Raw genomic sequence first — 16,802 nt, 5'->3', positions numbered from 1 at the left:
TGTATATTCCTGTACTCCTGTATTTATCTCCGATCTGGGGACAACAGCCCTGGCCTTGGAGCGTGTGCATCAGGAGATCCTCACTGGAAAACAGAAGTCATGGAGCAGTTAAACTACCTGAGGTGAGACAAGAAAAATTTCTCCATTGCACTGTTTCAGCAGCCGTGGAAAATGTGTTTCATGTGCTGCAGGAGGAGCGAGCTGCTTGTAAACATTGTCACTGCAGCTGGTCCCCACCAAAGGCCAATATTTTATGGTGGAAGGGAAGGTTTATGGTTTTGGAGAGAGAATTCCGATGGAAGACTCCTTCTAAAGGGAGAATTCTGTTGCTGTAGTTAAATTAGCTTTTAAAACCAGATTCTAATTATGTACTCTGTTGCTTGGGGGTTTTGGTTGGGGGTTTGTTGGGGGTTTTTTGAGTGCTAATGATGAAACAGGGCTAAGAACAACACTCTGGAATGGGAATCTAAATAAAAACAAGCTGCCAGAACAATTTTTTTTTTTTTTTGATTAGCCTGGGTGGAACCACAAAAATTCTGGTCTTCCAAACAACTGTGAAATGTGACCTCAGAAGCTTTTCTAAACAAAAAATACCCAGAAGGGCACATGTTAACATAACACTGTTACTGCAATCACAATGACAGGAAGAAAAATTTATAAAGGAAAATTATTTCAGTCCATCTTAGCAGGAAATCCACCTGATGGGCCACTTGCCCTCTGCTAGGCAAGGCATTATTTGGATCAGGCTGCTGCTGGCAAGCTGCCAGTCTCATGATTTGCAGAGGGAACTGACTCATGGGCTTGAGAAATGCTAATGCTGCTGGAAGCTCGGTGATGACCCAGGAGCCCTGTGGCAGCCGAAACGCGTTGTATTGTGGCATAATCCGATCCCTGGGAAGCTTCACGTCCCCTGCAAGTTTTTTCCCTAATAATCTGGCCGGAGAATTTTTTTCCGCTCGTTTCCCAGCAAACCCCGTGACGATGATGCACGGAGCGAGGCGCACTAGCAGCTCCCGTCGCCGGCACACGGGAAGGTTCCGGCTGCGCCAGGGCCGGCGGGCAGGAAGCAAACCTTCAGTTCTTTAGGGACACATCCAGCCTTTCCCAGAGAGCATCCCCCGGGGGAGCATCCCCCGGGAGAGCCGCGGTCCACCCCCAGCCCCGCGGGGCGGAGGCGGCGGCTCCTCCCGGCGCGGGCAGGCGGGGCCCGGTGTCCGCCCGCCCTCGGAGCCGGAGCTCGGGGTGTCCCCGCTCGGCGGCGACGGCGGCAGCAGCAGGAGCCGCAGCCATGAAGTCGCTGTGCCTCGTCACCGTGGGGGTCCTGGCCATGACGCTGCTCATCGCCAGCATCTCCCTGCTGGTAGCGCACGTCTTCCAGACGGTGGTGGATCTGCAGGTGAAGCAGGTGAGAGAACGCGGCCGTGCGCCCGCCCCGCTCCTTGTTTACCGCTTTATTCCCGCTGAAAATAGCCCTGGGAGGGAGGGAGCGGGCTGGCTCCCTCCTTGCACCAGCCGTGGTTGGGGGGGGAACAGGAGCATCCTCGGGCAGTGAACACCCCCCTGCCCCGGGACCGCCCCCCCCCCCCCCCCCCGGGCAGTGAACCCCCCCTGCCCCCCCTGGGCTCAGAATGGAGCTCACAGTGCACTGGCCCCTGGGCTGAGTAGAGATTGGGTGAATATGCATAAAAATCATCCCTCCTGAGGCTGTGGTGCAGCAGCTGCAGTGAGGAGGCCTCTCCAGAGCAGGAGCACATAGGGGGAGCAGGGGACACCAAAAGCACCCTTCCTTTCTGCCATTCCTGTTATAGATTTCTTGCAGCCTGCTCTGCTGCTCCGTTTACAGCTGCCTCTGGAGCACGGCCAGAGGTGCCATGGGCTGAAGCACGTGGTGTCTCCCAGGCTGGGTGATGGCAGCAAGGCATTGCACCCTGTTGTTCCACGCTTGGGGACACCAATCCTGGCCTTGCTGGGGGTGCAGAGCCCTGCACTGTTCCAGCTCTGCCTAGGCTTTTGTTTCTCTCCTAGATTGGCTCTGTGCATTTATCTTGTGCTCCAGTGAGGAGGGTCAGCTCTGTTAGGAACTCCCTGTGTAAATAAACAATGATTTCTCTTCCTGGCCTGAGGAATATCATCTTGGCTCTTCTTCTGACAGAGAGACCAGCACTGTGAGCAAAAGCAGGGGTTTGACAAGTGCTGTCCTCTTAACTGGTGACCAGATCACCTGTGATCTCCTAACCTACTGATCTTCCCTTTGGGCCGTGGACAGGGAGTATTTCCTGCCACAGAAACTGTGTTGTCTTAACTTAAATCAGTTTGGGTTTAGTGCCATTTTAGGTCGGCAGTGAGCTTACAGCAGGTCGTGGCGCTTTGAGATGTACCCTTAAACTTCAGCACAGCTCCATCTCCCAGGCCTTGCCTCTCCTTGGGAAGGAGTCTGCCACCCTCTGCATCCCAGAATTCTACTGTCAGGTCCATTTCATCCAAAGAGCAGCGGGGTAGGAGCAGTGGTTTGGTGGAGGACTGCTGGGAATTAGGCGTGATCCTCCTTACCCGCATTATCTCCTGGCTGCTGCTCCTTCCCCGGAATGGGGGGTTATGTAAGAGCAAGTTGGTGTTCGCTCAGCAGGGCTTTCAGTAATGCGGGATAAAGTTTCCAGAGCTCAGTCCTTTCCTGCTTGCTGCTCTCCGGCTCGTCCTGGCATAGGTCTGGATTGCAGGGAATGAGGCGTGCTGGCTCCCCCGCCGACTGCCTGCTGGCCTTTTCCAGGATCCCCACATGCACACAGACTGTGGAAGTGCAGCTCACAGCCCCAGAGCAGTGTGCTCCCAGTCACTCTGCTGATCCGGCTGATTTCCACATGTGCTTTATCCCACATGAGCTTTTCCTCGTTTGTGTGCAGTCTAGAAAGCTGCTGTCTCTTGTGTAACCGCGTGTGTAGCTTAGAAAACCTTGTGCAAATAGACAAATCTCGATTTGCCTTTGAAATGGGGCAAGACCTCAGCTTTTGCAAGCAGTTCCTGTTCCTTTGAGGGCTTTCCCAGCCGTCCTGAAGCGGAGCTGACTCGCAGGGAAGGGCTGTCTGTGCAGTCTCAAGTGCAGCTGAAGTGCAAAGCTTTATTTTGGAGCAGCTGCAGCCCCTGTGTGTCCAAACCCAGCACCTGTGAAACCACTGAGGGTGGCTCTGCTTTCAGCAGGGGGTTGTGTACAGCACCCTTTCCAGCCAAAGGCAGGATCTTGGATTACAGAGGGGGTGTGGGAAGAGTGGGAAATCCAACCAGGTGTCAGACTTCACATCCCTTTTAAAATCCCCAGGCAGATGTGTAGTGACAAGGACAGTGGGAGCACCTTTCCCAGAAGGTGTTCAAATCTTGCCAACTTACTCTTTGTTTTATTTGCTGTTTTATTTTTGTGAATTAAAAGTGCCATCCCAGATCAGGTGTCCAATACCTGTTTGTTGTCAGGGCCTAGCACCTGAAACTCCAGAAAATAATGGGAAAGAACCTATAATGAACAAGAATAAATCAGCTGCCCCCAGGAGAAAGGCCTTCTCTGCAGTATTGCCTTGTGCTCTCTGTTGGGTAGATGCCTGTGTATTTTTTGCAATAAATATGCAGTTCATGAATATAACCTAATATATAGATATGCTGGTCTGAACACTTACCTGATCACCTTAAAAAGTTGCAATAAAATTCTGTCGAAGATGAAGACATGAAAGTACATCTTGGAATTAAAATGTTTTGGAGGTCCAGGGGAAAAAAAAAATGGAATTTAATAGAATGTTCAGTACTATTTCCCAGCATCGCTACCAGTAAGTTGTATTTGGGTGGGAAAGCTCCCTTTTCATTTCCTGTGTGTGAAGAACAGTCAAGACAAGGAAACACTGGTGAATGAGAGAGCTGCAAGTTCAGGGCTGGCTGGTAAATGCAGGAAGGATGCTTTGCAACATTGGAAATGAGCATGGACTCCACTTGTGAGGGAGAAGCCCTGATGTCCTTGAAATATCGTGTGATAGACCCAAATATCCCTGGTAACAGTTGGTGAAAATCAGAAGAAAAGAGCCTACCCTATTTCATTATTTGAGAGTTTTTGGGAGTCAATCTCAACCAGCTCTAAAATAACATTAATTTTTGTGATGTGCACAGAATACATGGTTTTTAATCCTTAGGGGAAACCAGTCTGCAAATGCAAAGTGCCGCTGGCTGGGTTGGCTTTTGCTGCCATTCAGCAATAGTCTTGCCATCCCCAAGCTCCTGCCAATAAGTTTGTCTTTGAAACAGTCTTCTCTTTATCTAATCCTTCAAAATTAAGGTCTACATAGAGAGAAAGCGGCCAAGAATGAGTCCTGAGGCAACTGTGGCTGATAAGACCCCATAAACAGCAACCAAGAGCTGGCAGCTGCCCAGCCTGCCCTGCTTTTGAGCTTCCACTTACAATATTTGACTTGTTTGCTCTGAAGAATAAAAAGAACAAGTGTTGATGAGACCCATTTAGTTGCAAATCATTCCCCCCCCCCTTTCTTCCGCCTACAGGTGATGTGGTTTTCAAAGACAGAGTTTTCTTTGTGCTTATTCCTGGAGATTCACTCTGTGAGCCAGATTTCCCTTCGTGACCACTGCAGCAGTACCACTGTTATTACTGGGTGAAAGGCCTTGATTTTGGTGGTGGTGATCCTTTATGTTTGGGGTGACTTCTGTTTAAAATGGGATGGTAATAAAATGAGGGATTGAGACCCGTGTTATGGAGCAACATGACAGGAGTGTTTGTGACTTTCTGTATAACATGTATATGCTGATAGATGAGGGAATTAGTCTTTCATTTCTCAAGTGCTTCTGTTATAAAATGATGATTTATAGCTTTGATTTTGTAGGCCCACATTTTATTGGTTACAGAATAGACTGACAGACTGTGGGTCTGAAGATGCATGTGCTGCCATTACTGTAGGAAAGTAATTAAAGGCAGAGGGCAAAGAATCTTGGCCCTGTTCCAAGACCTTGGAAAGGTATGAATTGTAGGACACATACAGGAAAGGAGTTTCTGTCACTTGCAGGTTTTCCTCTGAAAAACAAAGCCTGATTGCTTTGGAGACAGAATCTCACGGAATTCCTCCCTTTCCTGTAAATATCATCCAGCATCTACATTAGCATTAACAGCTAACCTGTCTTTTCTCTTGTTCCAGGGGACAGTATTGAAGAATGGCACAGAAACCTTTGAAGCCTGGGAGGACCCTCCTCCCCCAGTCTACATGCAGTTCTACTTTTTTAATGTGACAAATCCTTTGGAAGTGCTCCAAGGTGCTAGTCCTCTTGTAGAGGAAATAGGACCATACACCTACAGGTAGGATCCTTTCGCTGTTTTCAGGTGTCATGAAAGCTGTTGTGTGTGAGGAAGCCAAAAAGTGGGATCCAGAACACTTGGGATCCCATTCTAGGAGAAAACCTAGCTGTTAATGTGGGAGGGAAAGCTGATCCAGGGGGGGCATGGTCACACCCCACCCAGCCAGCACTGACACTTGCAGCCAGTTGCAGATGAAACCAGTGACTTCTGTCAGATTTTGGGCGAGGTTTTGCTGATGTGCTGCTGTTCCTCAGCTGCTGAACGAAGAGGAAGCTGTTTGCATCCTGGCCTGCTGTCTTGTGAGAGAAAAAACAGTTGGGTGATGTTTGAGAGTCTGGGGAGAGGAGTGTTGCATAAAAAGAGTGTGACTCCTGCTCGCTCAGAAATTAGTTCCCAGCCAAAGTTGTGCAATCCACGTTGGTGAAATGCGGCCAGGAAAGCACTTGGAGTGGTACTTCAGGGATCTTCCTCAGCCAACCCTCACTGTAAAACCTGCTTAGGTTTTACAGTTGTCTTCACCTAAGCTGCAAAATGACCAGAATCTGTGGGTATTTCAAAAAAATACTGGGGAACAAAAGCGAGAGCCTTGGTCTCTGCAGTATCTCCTGCCTTTCTGTTTCTTCCCTCCCACACCTCAGCTTTGTTTCTGCCTCTGCCAACAGTCCTTTCCCCTATCTCCTCTGCATTCCAGTCCTGTGTCTGTTTAGGCCTGGCAAACTCCACGTGCTACTTTGGCAAAATCTCTGGTGTTACATAAACCAGAGAAAAGATCCACAAGCTTTCAAGTTCCTAAATTTTCCCTTTGGTGTGTGTAGTGTAACTCTGGTCCTTGGTTCTCTGTGTCTGGAGGATAAATAGGGGCAGCTCCAGGGCTAACAGAGCTGCGGGAAAACACACAGACTGGTGCTCAGTCCCTTTGCCAGCTGCTTCTTTCCTCTTTCCTCAGCTCTGAGTCTGTGCCGGCTGTCCCGCAGAGCCCGGTCTGGGAAGCTGCACCTTATCCATGAAGGAGCTCCGTGGGATGGATGGGGCTGGTGGTGTGCTGGCCGGGTTGGGCCGTGCCTGAGGGAAGGCCCAGCCTAAGCTTGGTTTGCTGGGAGAGCCTTTCCCTGCATCCCACGCCACAGCCCCAGCTGTTTGTGTGTTTGTGGGAGGGAGGGAGGGAGGCTGGCATTCCAGTTGCTTCTGGCTTGTTTGCTTAGCGTGACATGTCCGGACAGGATTCCCTGGTGCTGTGCTCTGGCTGCTAGAGGAAAGTTAGGAAGTGGAGCGCCCTTTTCCAGCAGATCCTTTAATCCCTGCCTAGCTGTCGCTGCAGCAGCCTGTCAGCAGTGGGTGGGAGGAGAGGAGGCGTGTGGGAGCAGAGGGAGCAGGGAGGGATGTTGCAGCCATACTGCACACTGGAGCCAGGGAATAAATACCCAGCTGCTCTCACAGGCCCCGTGTAGCAAAGCACTAAAGATTCATTTAGGTTTAGCACGTGGCAGAACACCCCAAAATGCCTTAACATGAAGCACATGGCTCCGTGGTTTTGTAAACCAGGGTGTTTGGGAAAGGCTGGAAGTGAAGTGGGCCAGAGAAGCAGAGGAAAAACATCCGGTGAGCGACAGAGAGGAGGTGGGAGGGCTCAGTGGGGTCTCTTCCTGCAGCTCAGAATTTTGACCAGCGTACATTGCAAAGCAGTTGGTGCAGGGGTAGATTCTGTGGCAAAAATGCAGTCGTGCTGCTGTTTTTAAATCATGGAAGTTGAATTGGCAGCATGTAAAACAACTAATTATAAATTGCAAGCTGCTTATCTGCCCGAGCCTGCTGAGTCCCAAAGAACACTGGAATATTGTCTGGTCTTGCACACATTTACAGCTTTCTGTCTTCAATATCTGAGAGCCTCCTACTCGTATCCCTCATCAGGGAGTATTATTTTCCTCTCCAGAGCTGGAAACGTGTCTCAGGTTACCCCCGGCCTATTTTAGGAAGGCATTTCACAACTGTCCATTTCCATCCCCTCAGTTCCAGCCCTGGGGTATAAAACAGATTGCTGTCCAAATCAGGCTGGAAGTGTAGATACGCTGTTTGGGTAAGGAGGATGGGAAGTGGTTGGTTTCTAACAACAATAGTTCTGTGGGCCTTTCCAGTTTGCTTTCAATTTGAAGGACTGGAGCAGGGTAATGCAGCCTGTGGTGAAGCTGCATTGCTGGATGTGGTGCAGCCAGGATAGAATCTGGGATCTGAACTGAATGCAGAACAGCAGAGCACAGGGGCTGGCACAATAATTCACCCTCATGTCTTGTGACTTGACTTTTACCCAGGCAGCAAAGCAACGAGAAAGTCGCTCTTGAGTGAGTGCAGGGTTAGGAAATAGGGGGTATTGCTCTTCATGTGGGTGCCATGAGCAGCCAGCCTTTTGCCATTTCTCTTTTGGGGTTTGCTGGAGACACGTGTGTGGCTCATGCTGAGCCTGAGCCAGCCTGTTCTGCAGAGCTGCAGACCTCTTGTTCATAGAATGTTAATGGCAGTGAAAATTGAATTATGCTTCTGACTTGTGTTTTGGGGTAATTAAGGCCTGACTTTCTCATCAAGCCAGCAGGTAGCAGTTGATGTTTCTCGCCAATTGGACTGGTTTGTCAGCAATCCTGAGTTTTATTCTGCTGTCTGAATACTTAGACAGGAACAGCAGCAACCTCCCAGGCCATGGGTAGTGCACAGCAAAAATGCAGTTGACTTTTTCTCGTGTCCAGGATTCCTGCCTGAGAATTAGAGGAGAAGAACTAAAATGAGTGTTGTTCTGTGGATGTCTCACATGTCAGCCCAGAAGTCCTAGTGCCTAGTGCAGTGAATCCAGCTGAAAGATTCTGGTAGATTCTTAGGTCAGGGCACTGAGACTTATGTCTCAGCCTGCATCTGCCTGGGAGTGAATTATACCTGCAGCAAAGAGGCAAAAATTTCATTTTCAAACTGTACTTCAAGGGCAATCCCCTATATGGTGCCTCCAAATCCTTCTGTACCATCTGAAATTGTTCTCCTTCCTTGGAGGTTTTTAAAGATGAGGCAGAAATATGAAATGGAATTAACACATGGGGTGGCATTTTTGGAAGTGCCCCATGAGGTCTGACTCAGCTCACACTGACACAACAAGGAGTTTGTGTCAGTGAGGGAACCTACTCCCAAAGCACTGAAAATCCCACCCTTTCTGTGCTCAAAGCACTAGAATAGCCATAATTGAATTGCAGTTAATGCTGTGGGTACTTGTTTAACTTGATTAGAGAACTCTCTTGTTTTTCAGGGAATACAGGCCAAGAGTCCACGTTCAGTTTTTGGACAATGGGACCAAAGTGTCTGCTCTGAACCCAAAGACTTACGTATTTGAACCTCAGAAGTCGGTTGGAGACCCTGAAGTGGACCTGATCAGAACAGTAAATATTCCTGCAGTGGTGAGTTCTCTTTCATTCCTGCTTGGAAATCATCCTGGCACACTTCAGAACGAGCAGCTCCTTGCTTCATTCTGTCTCTGCCTTTGTGGTAGATAAGTGGGATTGGAGAACAAGAGAGGCAGCTCATGTCTGGGGCAGGTGCTGCTCTCAGTTTTGGGTTGGGCTGTTGTGGGGTTCTTATTTTGTTCCTCCCTCCCCTCACAGCTCTGCAGGGTTGGTGCTGAGAGCTGGCAGAAATCAGGCTTGCTGGTTTGCCACGAGTAAGTGAAACTAGGGAATTTGCAGTGTCAAGTGCTTAGGAGGATCTTTGACTTCCGAATGGGAAAGTTAAGAATGCCTGGGGGTGTGTTGTCAAAATTGCAGAAGTTGCCTCCAAGCCTGCTGCTCAAACTGAAACAAAACCGCAGCAGAGGGTTTTTCAGACAGGGATGGATGAAAAGGACCTCTCAGAGTGAAATGAAGGTTAAAAGATGCACCCCTAAATCGTGTTAGGTAAAAGAAAGTGTCATTTTGGTGAGCAGAGGCAGACCATTATTTTGGTCTCAGACAGGATTAGCATGAGAACGAGCAGATCTAAAGCTGTCACTGCTTCCTGAGGAAATCAGACTGCACTCAAATACTCAGGTGTGTGACTAAGCCCTTACTCCCCATCCCCGTTTAACTTACTTCAGGTGCAGGGAACAGTCATCTCTACTTTTTCCCCAGCTTTGCCAAAAATGTCTGATTTTATGAATGGCTACAAAAATGCCCTGTATATAGTTGTAGATAGGACTCAGCTTACTGAAAGTTGGAGACGGTGCAGACGCTGCGTTTTCAGTTCCTCCCAGGCACCTGGGTGGTCAGGTGGTCAGGATTATCTCTCCTTCAGATTTTTGGCTGGGATGTACTGTAACAGGCAGCAGGAGAAGAGCTACAGGTTGGTTTGCCCAAAGAAGTGCCCTTCTTTCGTCACTGCTCATTTAAAGACATGTTGTAAAGCGACATTGTCAGCTGGGGAGGAAATAAACGTTTGCATTCTGGGGCAGTGACTATCCTGAGACGTGTGCGGTGCCGAAGCATGCCTGCCTTTGGCTGCAGCTGGTATGACTTGCTGCCCAATAAACCTGACCATGGCTCCCTCTTTCCAACCCCCTGGCAGACTGCCATGGAGTGGACCAGGTCGACCCCTCTCCAGTTTGCCACGGAGGTGCTGCTGCTGCTGTACCAGGAGTCGCTGTTCACCGTGCGCAGCGTCCACGAGCTGCTGTGGGGCTACAAGGACCGGCTCCTGTCCACCATCCACGTCCTGCACCCCGAGATTGACCCTGTCTTTGGGCTCTTCAATAAGGTACCCAAACGGGCAGACTCGATGGTGCTTTAGATGGGGAGCAGTGCCACGGTTACAGAGTCGCTGTGGTCAGCCAGCTGGGAGGGATCTGCCCACACTGGAGCTGCAGGGGTAGCAGGATGTTCCCTCTTCAGCTTGGCTGTGTCTGGGCACTGGCTGTGGGTGTTTTATCTGTTTATGCACTTTATCAGGTATGGATAAGTTTTCCAAGGGCAAACCCTTCCACTGTTGCCTGGATAACACAGGGTTTGTGGGGCTGGTTGTGCAAACTCCTAGAAGATTTTCCTGACTAATTTTCTTAGTAATGGATTGAAATTGGATGTTATTTCTGTGCTGGAGCCGTTTTGGTCCAGTCCCCACGTGATTTTGGGTTGTGAGGACTCCTAGTTTCTCGGAGATGTCGGCAGTGCTCAGGTTATTTTCTGTGGGGTTGTTTTCTTGCTGAGGGCTGTTTTTTCAGGGCGAGTTTTCAAAGGGAGAAAAGGCTCATCTGGTGGTGTATTTCCTGCCCTTGGGAGGTGTAAGAACCTTGCCCAGTCACTTCCACCTCGTTTGTGTTCAAGGTGGAGTTGAATGAGCTGCACAGACCTCAGGGGGAGTCCATCACTCCCGGGGTGGATTTGAAGTGATGGCATCTCAGACTCCTGCCAGCCCCTTGCAGTGGCCAGCCAGGTGTCACAGGATGAGTGGAGGGACTGAAAACTCCTGCCTCTGTTTGCAGATGAATGGAACCGATGATGGAGAATATGTTTTCCTGAGCGGGGAAACGAACTACCTAAACTTCTCCAGGATTGTGGAGTGGAAAGGAAAAGAGTAAGTTTTTCAGCGTGGTGTGGCCTCTGTCAGAATCTGCCCCTTGCTTGCCTGGCACCAGTTTAAAGAGGCTGTAGATGCAATTTAAACCCCTTTGAATCCCTTTTCTTGTTAGCAGAGCTGAGATAAGAGGACTCAGCGCTGTGCGGGTCTGATTCTCGTTTGCCAAGAGCTGGCATTGCCTGACTGCTGCACAAAGATCTTTCAGCTCTTGCTCTCTTTTCTTCCTTTCCTTCAGGTCCCTGAGTTGGTGGACAACAGAGGGGTGTAACATGATCAATGGCACAGATGGGACATCCTTTCACCCACTGATTAGCAAAGATGAGAACATTTATATCTTCTCTTCTGATTTCTGCAGGTGAGGAGAAGCCACCTTAAGACTTTAAAGCACAGCATTTGTATTCATTTCTCTTGAGGTTTGGTTTTTTAGACTGGTGTTTTTCCTTCCCTGATTTCATTTGACAGTTGTGGTGTGAGGGATGAGAGTGTTACAACAACAAAAAAACCCCCAATCTGCAGCAAGTTAAGGTTGTGCTATTTCAAAATGAAGATAAGGGGAACATTTGGAAGCTGAGTGGAAAGACAGACTGGACTGCCTTGCAAGGCTAGTAACAAGGGGAATGGAAGGATTTATGTGAACCTTCTTTCCTCCAAAATCTTCCTCTGTGCCCTGCTTTTTTTAGAGAACCCACTTTGCCCTCTTCAGAGATTCATGCCTTGATGCTGTTTGAAACGCAACAAGAAGCAGAAAATCCTGGTGTTTCCTTCCTTATGTTCCACCTTGTCTCCTCCCTTGCCCGTTTCCCGGTCTGTGGAGAACAAAACCGATCCGAAATCAGATGTGTGTTAGTCTGAGCTCAGGACTAGCCAAACCTGGGCCTGGCTTTGCTTCCTTTCAGGTCTCTGTACCTGGTGTACGACAGCTCGGGAGCCGTGGCGGGCGTCCCCACCTACCGCTTCGTGCCCTCCTCCATGGTCTTTGCCAACACCACGGTGAACCCGGACAACGCCGGGTTCTGCATCCCGCCGGGAAACTGCCCCGGCACCGGAGTCCTCAACGTCAGCATCTGCAAGCAAGGTGTGTCCCCAGGGAAAACTTGGCTTGTCCTGGAGACAAGGAAGTTGGTTTTGTAGCCCCAGAATGGGCTCTTCCCTTCGCTGTAAATGGCACAGTGGCAACAGTTCTGAGGCCCTCAAAGACTTCCCTGAAACCTGCTCTGCCTTTTTTTTTTTTTAGGTGGTGACTTTCTGTGTTTTCTCTTTCCAGGTGCTCCAATATTTCTGTCAGCTCCGCATTTTTACCAAGCGGATCCAAAGTTTGTAGAGGACATACAGGGCATGCATCCCAGCAAGGAATACCATGAGACTTTTCTGGACATCAATCCTGTAAGTGCAGCCTTTTTTTCAAGGGTTCTGTGGACGAATCCAAGCACCTCCTTGGATGGTGTGTATCGATTGTAGTCCCATTGACCTCAAGGAGTCTGTACCAGTTGCATGATGCTGGTTGAAAAGGAAAGATCCCTCTGGGCAGTTTGGGTCAGCTGTCCTGTCCCTGTCCCCTCCCAGCTTCTCCCCCACCCCTCTGCCTGTGAGAAACACAAAAGGCCTTGAGGCTGTGCAAGCACAGCTCAGCAATAACTAAAACATCCCTGTGATGTCCTGCTACCCAGCTACTATGGAGCAAGTGAATTATCTCCCAGCTAAAACCAGTACCACAGTGACCTCTACGCCCACACACACGAATGTGGGTCGAGGAAAAGAGCACAGCCATGACCTGCCTGGCTCACAGAAACAGTGCTCTGACTCATCGAGCTGTTATGTGCAGCTAAAGCGGGAGGAAATTCCACAGTTCTCCTCTTGAGGTCTGGTGCAGATGCTGCTGGGTGTCTGGTTTGGTGCCAGGACCTTGCTGTGTTCTCGTAGTTCTTATTCTTTCGTGTTTGCTCTGGTTTTTTTGACCCTGATCTCTGTTGTTCCCCAGCTGACAGGGCTCGTCCTGCGGGCAGCCAAGCGCATGCAGATCAACGTTCACGTCAGAAAACTACCTGAGTTTTTGTAAGTGTTCCCTGCTGCCTGGTGGATGTCTCAGGGCTGATTTGGCATTCAGAATTAATTCCATCTTCAGTGCCCAGATGGAATATTGGTTGGAGAGAGCAGCTGAATCTTAGTTACAAGAGGCAGTGTCCCCTCTTCCCACAGATCCAGTAGATTTTGCAGTTCCAGCTGCAGAGTAAAGGCAGTATTCAAGAAGGGCAGGTAGATCGGGTACAGAGAAGTGTCTTGCCTGTAACTGCATTGGTATCAGAGAGAGAAATCTTTGCACTCCAGCTTTGGCAGTCAGGACAATCCTGCAAATGGGAACAGTGTAGAATCCCAGGTCACATGTGAGTAAAAATCCCCATTTTTATTTGATAGCAAGTGTGCTCTGCCGGTTTTCTGGGTGTCCCAGTGTGAGGGGCACGTCCCCAGATTGCAGCTCAGCTGTGCAGAAACACAGTCCCCTTCATCCTGTGTCTTCCTGACACCTTGTTTTATTTGTCACTGGTGCTGTGTGGCAGCTATTCCTCCTACTCAGCTGATGTTTACTGGCACAGCTTGGCTATAACAACTAAAAAGTATTTTAGCTGGCCAGTCCCCTTGGGAGAGTCAGAGATGTTCCTTCAGAACAGCAGCACCTTGTTTCCTAGTGCCCGGGAGCTGCCACAGTAACAACTTCTGCCTGAGCTGGGATTCCATGTGTGCCAAATGTTGAGGGATTTTTGCTGCTGTGCCCGTGTTGCTTGGACAATAGTTCCTGTGTTTTACAAAGAGGAGTAACCTCCAAAGTCAGCTTAGCTTCACATTCCTGCTGCCTGGCACAAATCTGTCACTCAGTTAGGAATGAACTCGGTGTGGATCCCTCTCATTCTCTCCCCACCAAATCCCCAAAAATGCCACTGCTCCAAATCCAGAACCCTGTGATTCACCTCGGAGACTGGGGTTGTTCTACCCCAGTAAGGGAGGTGAAAGCCAACGATAAAAAGCAACAGCCCAGAGGTTTTTTAGGGACACTTTCCTCATTCACTGTTCTATCATAATCTATCTTCACAACCCTCAAGCTGAAAAGTTTCCAAACCGTAATTTTTGGTTGTTGTTTTATTTCTGACGCAGTGAAACGGGCAACATCCGAACGCTGGTTTTCCCGGTGATGTACCTAAACGAGGTAAATAGCTCTGTCCTGCCCTTGCAGCCTTGTGTCTGTGCTTGCAAAAACACCCTCTGTGAGCCAGCCTGAAAAGAAAATGCTGCTTTCCTTGTTGTTTTATACAGTGACAAGGTAGGAAGCTCTTGCTGTTTCTTATCTAACACCCTCCTGCTGCTTGTTGACCATAGCGTTGAGTTCAGCCCTGCAAAACACCCTCAGTCAGACATTCCTGTTGGTTTCAAAGGAACTGGCCACGAGGAAAAGGGGGATGCTCGGGTGAGGAGGAGGGAGTTCACAAGATGACATCTTTTTTTGATCCCTCTTTTGTGAATATTTCTGTGCTATGGTTGGACCACTGAATTAATTGGATTCAGAGAGGACTCTAGGGGACTACTTTTGATGATGCACACCAGTATTCCAGGCCTGTATTAGTCCATTCCTAATCCAAAAGTTAAACATCCCAGTTTTCCTTGGAAATACAGACCAGGTGATCCCTCTGGCCCCTGGAAGAATTCTTGGAAGGGGAATATGTGAGGATGCAATGAAGCAGTGATGGAGAGCTGAGGGAATGTTGTTTCCCTGCCCTTCGCAGAAGTGATCTTACCTAAAGAACAGAAATAAGTTCTTTCTCTTTTTTTCCTTCTTCATCTCTCTGCTCCAGAGTGTTCTGATCGATGAGGCCTCTGCCAGCAAACTCAGGCACGTCCTGCTGGAAGCCAGTGTTGTAACTGGAATCCCCTTCGTAATCATGGCTCTGGGGATTGCCTTTGGGATAGTTTTTACCGTGCTGGTGTGCAGGTCCCGGGGGACAAGTGAAGAGGTAAGAAGCACTTGAACTTCCTTGCTGCCCATCTGCCTGTATTTGATTTTCTTTTGGTCAATTTGACCCCTTTGGTGTCTCTCTGCACGCGTTTTTATATGTTGTTTTTGTTTAAAATGACCTTTCCAGGGAGGGGAAGTTTTAATAGACTCAGAATAAACGCGCCAAAGCAAAGGAATGGAGTTAATCTAAGAAACCTGGTAAGGCAGGTCGTGTGTCTGTGCCTAATTCCCCTGCCAACAGCAGTGAAAAATAAATCAGCCTGTCTAGAGGACCCTGAAGGATAACGTGCAAAAATCTGAGGGCAGATTCAGTTGGCAGTCTGTCAGTGTTCTCAGTAGAGAAGCAGCTGCGTTGTGCCAGTGGATTGTTTCTGAATTTATGGCCAAAAGACAGCTGAATTTCACAGACAGCAGCCTGTAGAGAGTTTTCTCTGAAGAGTTTGTAAATCCGTTTATGAAAAGTTCTGTCACAAGGTGACACGCTGGCATTAACGTGCTTGTCAGGGTGAAAGCTGGTGCCAGAATTTCACCCTAACAGGCAAGTCACTGGGGTTCAGATGACACAAACTGTGGAGCCTTTGTTTAGAGAAGTAGCCTGGGTACTCTAGGAGGCTGTTTTGTCCTTGTAGTTGCTGTGGGCTTAGCGTGGTCTTGTGTGTTTAGTGTTCCCTGAGTGCTGCCTTACAACCTCCAGAGCACCCAGCCACCCCTCTGGATCAGTGGGTCCCATCACATCCCAGTGGAACTGTACTCCAGGCTCCTTTACAGGAGAGGCTGGTCCTTTTTCCTTGCGGCTTTGGAGCCTGCCTGTGTTATCAGCAGCTCAGAGAATCAAACTGTCCCGTTGCCCAAGGCCTGTCCCAAGCATTCCTGCCCCACCCTACGTGTACAGCTCTCCTGGATGTGCTGGAATGCTCCACGGGGATCAAAATGACAAAGGGACACCTACATTCCATGTTTTTTCTGCTTTGCTTTAGTTGCTTTTCCTGCAAATAAAGGTAATTCAGCAGTATGTAGCTCTCCTTGTGATCCCCCGGGTGGTTCTGGCCTTCCATCCTCTGTCAGGTGCTACAGCAGGTCCCTGCCCAAGCTGCCACCCACCCTGCAGTGCTTTTTTAGGAAATTGTACTTAGAAGTAGGAGCCAAGAGCTTTTCCTTTCCCTGCCTGGGGTCTGGGCAGCCCAGCTGGAGGCACTGTCGTGTTCCACCTTTAAATTGCTGTGTTTTTTCTCTTCCAGAGTACTGAGGAGGAGAGGTCCCCGCTCATCAGGACGTCTTAGTAGATTTTCTTTACCATGTGAGCTTGGAGAATGGACTCTTAGAGCTGAGCTAACACCAACTACCACTTCCCAGCGTGTCCCCTGCGGAGACACGGCCGTGTCCACATCACTTTTTGTGGGACAGAGCTGGAAGAGAACCCGCCCCGTCGGCCAGGGAGGAGGCTTTTCTCGCCAGCTGCTTTAAAACTCCATTTTAAAACTGCTCCAGACCCTGCTTTTCTCACCCCTGCTGTACACATGGGGGGCCACATAACCACTGTGTGGGCGGCAGCACACCAGCCTCATTCCCTACGGAAACGACACGGGAAGCCTCTGCAAACGGCCCTCTGGGAACACAGCAGGCTCCTGGGTGGCCCCGGGGACGAAGGACAGTCCTGCTGGTGGTGTCTCTGCTGTAACTTAGTCCCGAGTGTTTGTTACTCATGTCCTTTACACCACTGGTGTGTCACTAACCCCAGCCAGAACTTCGTGCAGCGCCGGCGGCTCCAGGGTGGAACCAAACGGCTGGAAACGCTTTTCCACGCCCACCTCCCGGCTGTCCCCACCGTGCATGTTCGCCAGGCTTTCGTCCTTGGGGTGTGGGGTTGTCCTTCAGCTTAGAAACCCACGGCTC

At 49.5% G+C, this 16,802-nt stretch overlaps 1 protein-coding gene across 2 annotated transcripts; it reads left to right on the top strand.

Moving 5' to 3' along the window:
* Positions 1-1,213: 1,213 nt before the first annotated feature.
* SCARB2 (scavenger receptor class B member 2) lies at positions 1,214-16,796 on the top strand. 2 transcript variants are annotated; one of them, XM_027668217.1, is made up of 13 exons: positions 1,214-1,405; positions 5,178-5,335; positions 8,616-8,763; positions 9,902-10,090; positions 10,812-10,903; positions 11,142-11,261; positions 11,803-11,981; positions 12,171-12,289; positions 12,885-12,958; positions 14,054-14,105; positions 14,749-14,907; positions 15,037-15,107; positions 16,148-16,796. In XM_027668217.1, the coding sequence occupies exons 1-12, from the start codon at positions 1,289-1,291 to the stop codon at positions 15,064-15,066; spliced, it is 1,437 nt and encodes a 478-aa protein (XP_027524018.1). In that variant the 5' UTR covers positions 1,214-1,288; the 3' UTR covers positions 15,067-15,107; positions 16,148-16,796. The 2 variants fall into 2 exon arrangements, with proteins under 2 accessions (XP_027524018.1, XP_027524017.1); XM_027668216.1 differs by lacking the exon at positions 15,037-15,107.
* Positions 16,797-16,802: the final 6 nt, after the last annotated feature.

The sequence above is a fragment of the Corapipo altera genome, unplaced genomic scaffold, assembly GCF_003945725.1.
Source record: "Corapipo altera isolate COAL_440 unplaced genomic scaffold, ASM394572v1 214, whole genome shotgun sequence".
Lineage (NCBI taxonomy): Eukaryota > Metazoa > Chordata > Aves > Passeriformes > Pipridae > Corapipo > Corapipo altera.
The sequence above is the reverse complement of the archived record's forward strand: the minus strand, read 5'-3'. Positions and strand labels throughout refer to the sequence as shown.

Coding starts and splice junctions, on each gene's coding strand:
- SCARB2 (XM_027668216.1), top strand. CDS start 1,289: ATGAAGTCGCTGTGCCTCGTCACCGTGGGGGTCCTGGCCATGACGCTG. Junction 5,336..8,615: donor ATAGGACCATACACCTACAG/GTAGGATCCTTT, acceptor CTTGTTTTTCAG/GGAATACAGGCCAAGAGTCC. Junction 12,959..14,053: donor AGAAAACTACCTGAGTTTTT/GTAAGTGTTCCC, acceptor TTTCTGACGCAG/TGAAACGGGCAACATCCGAA.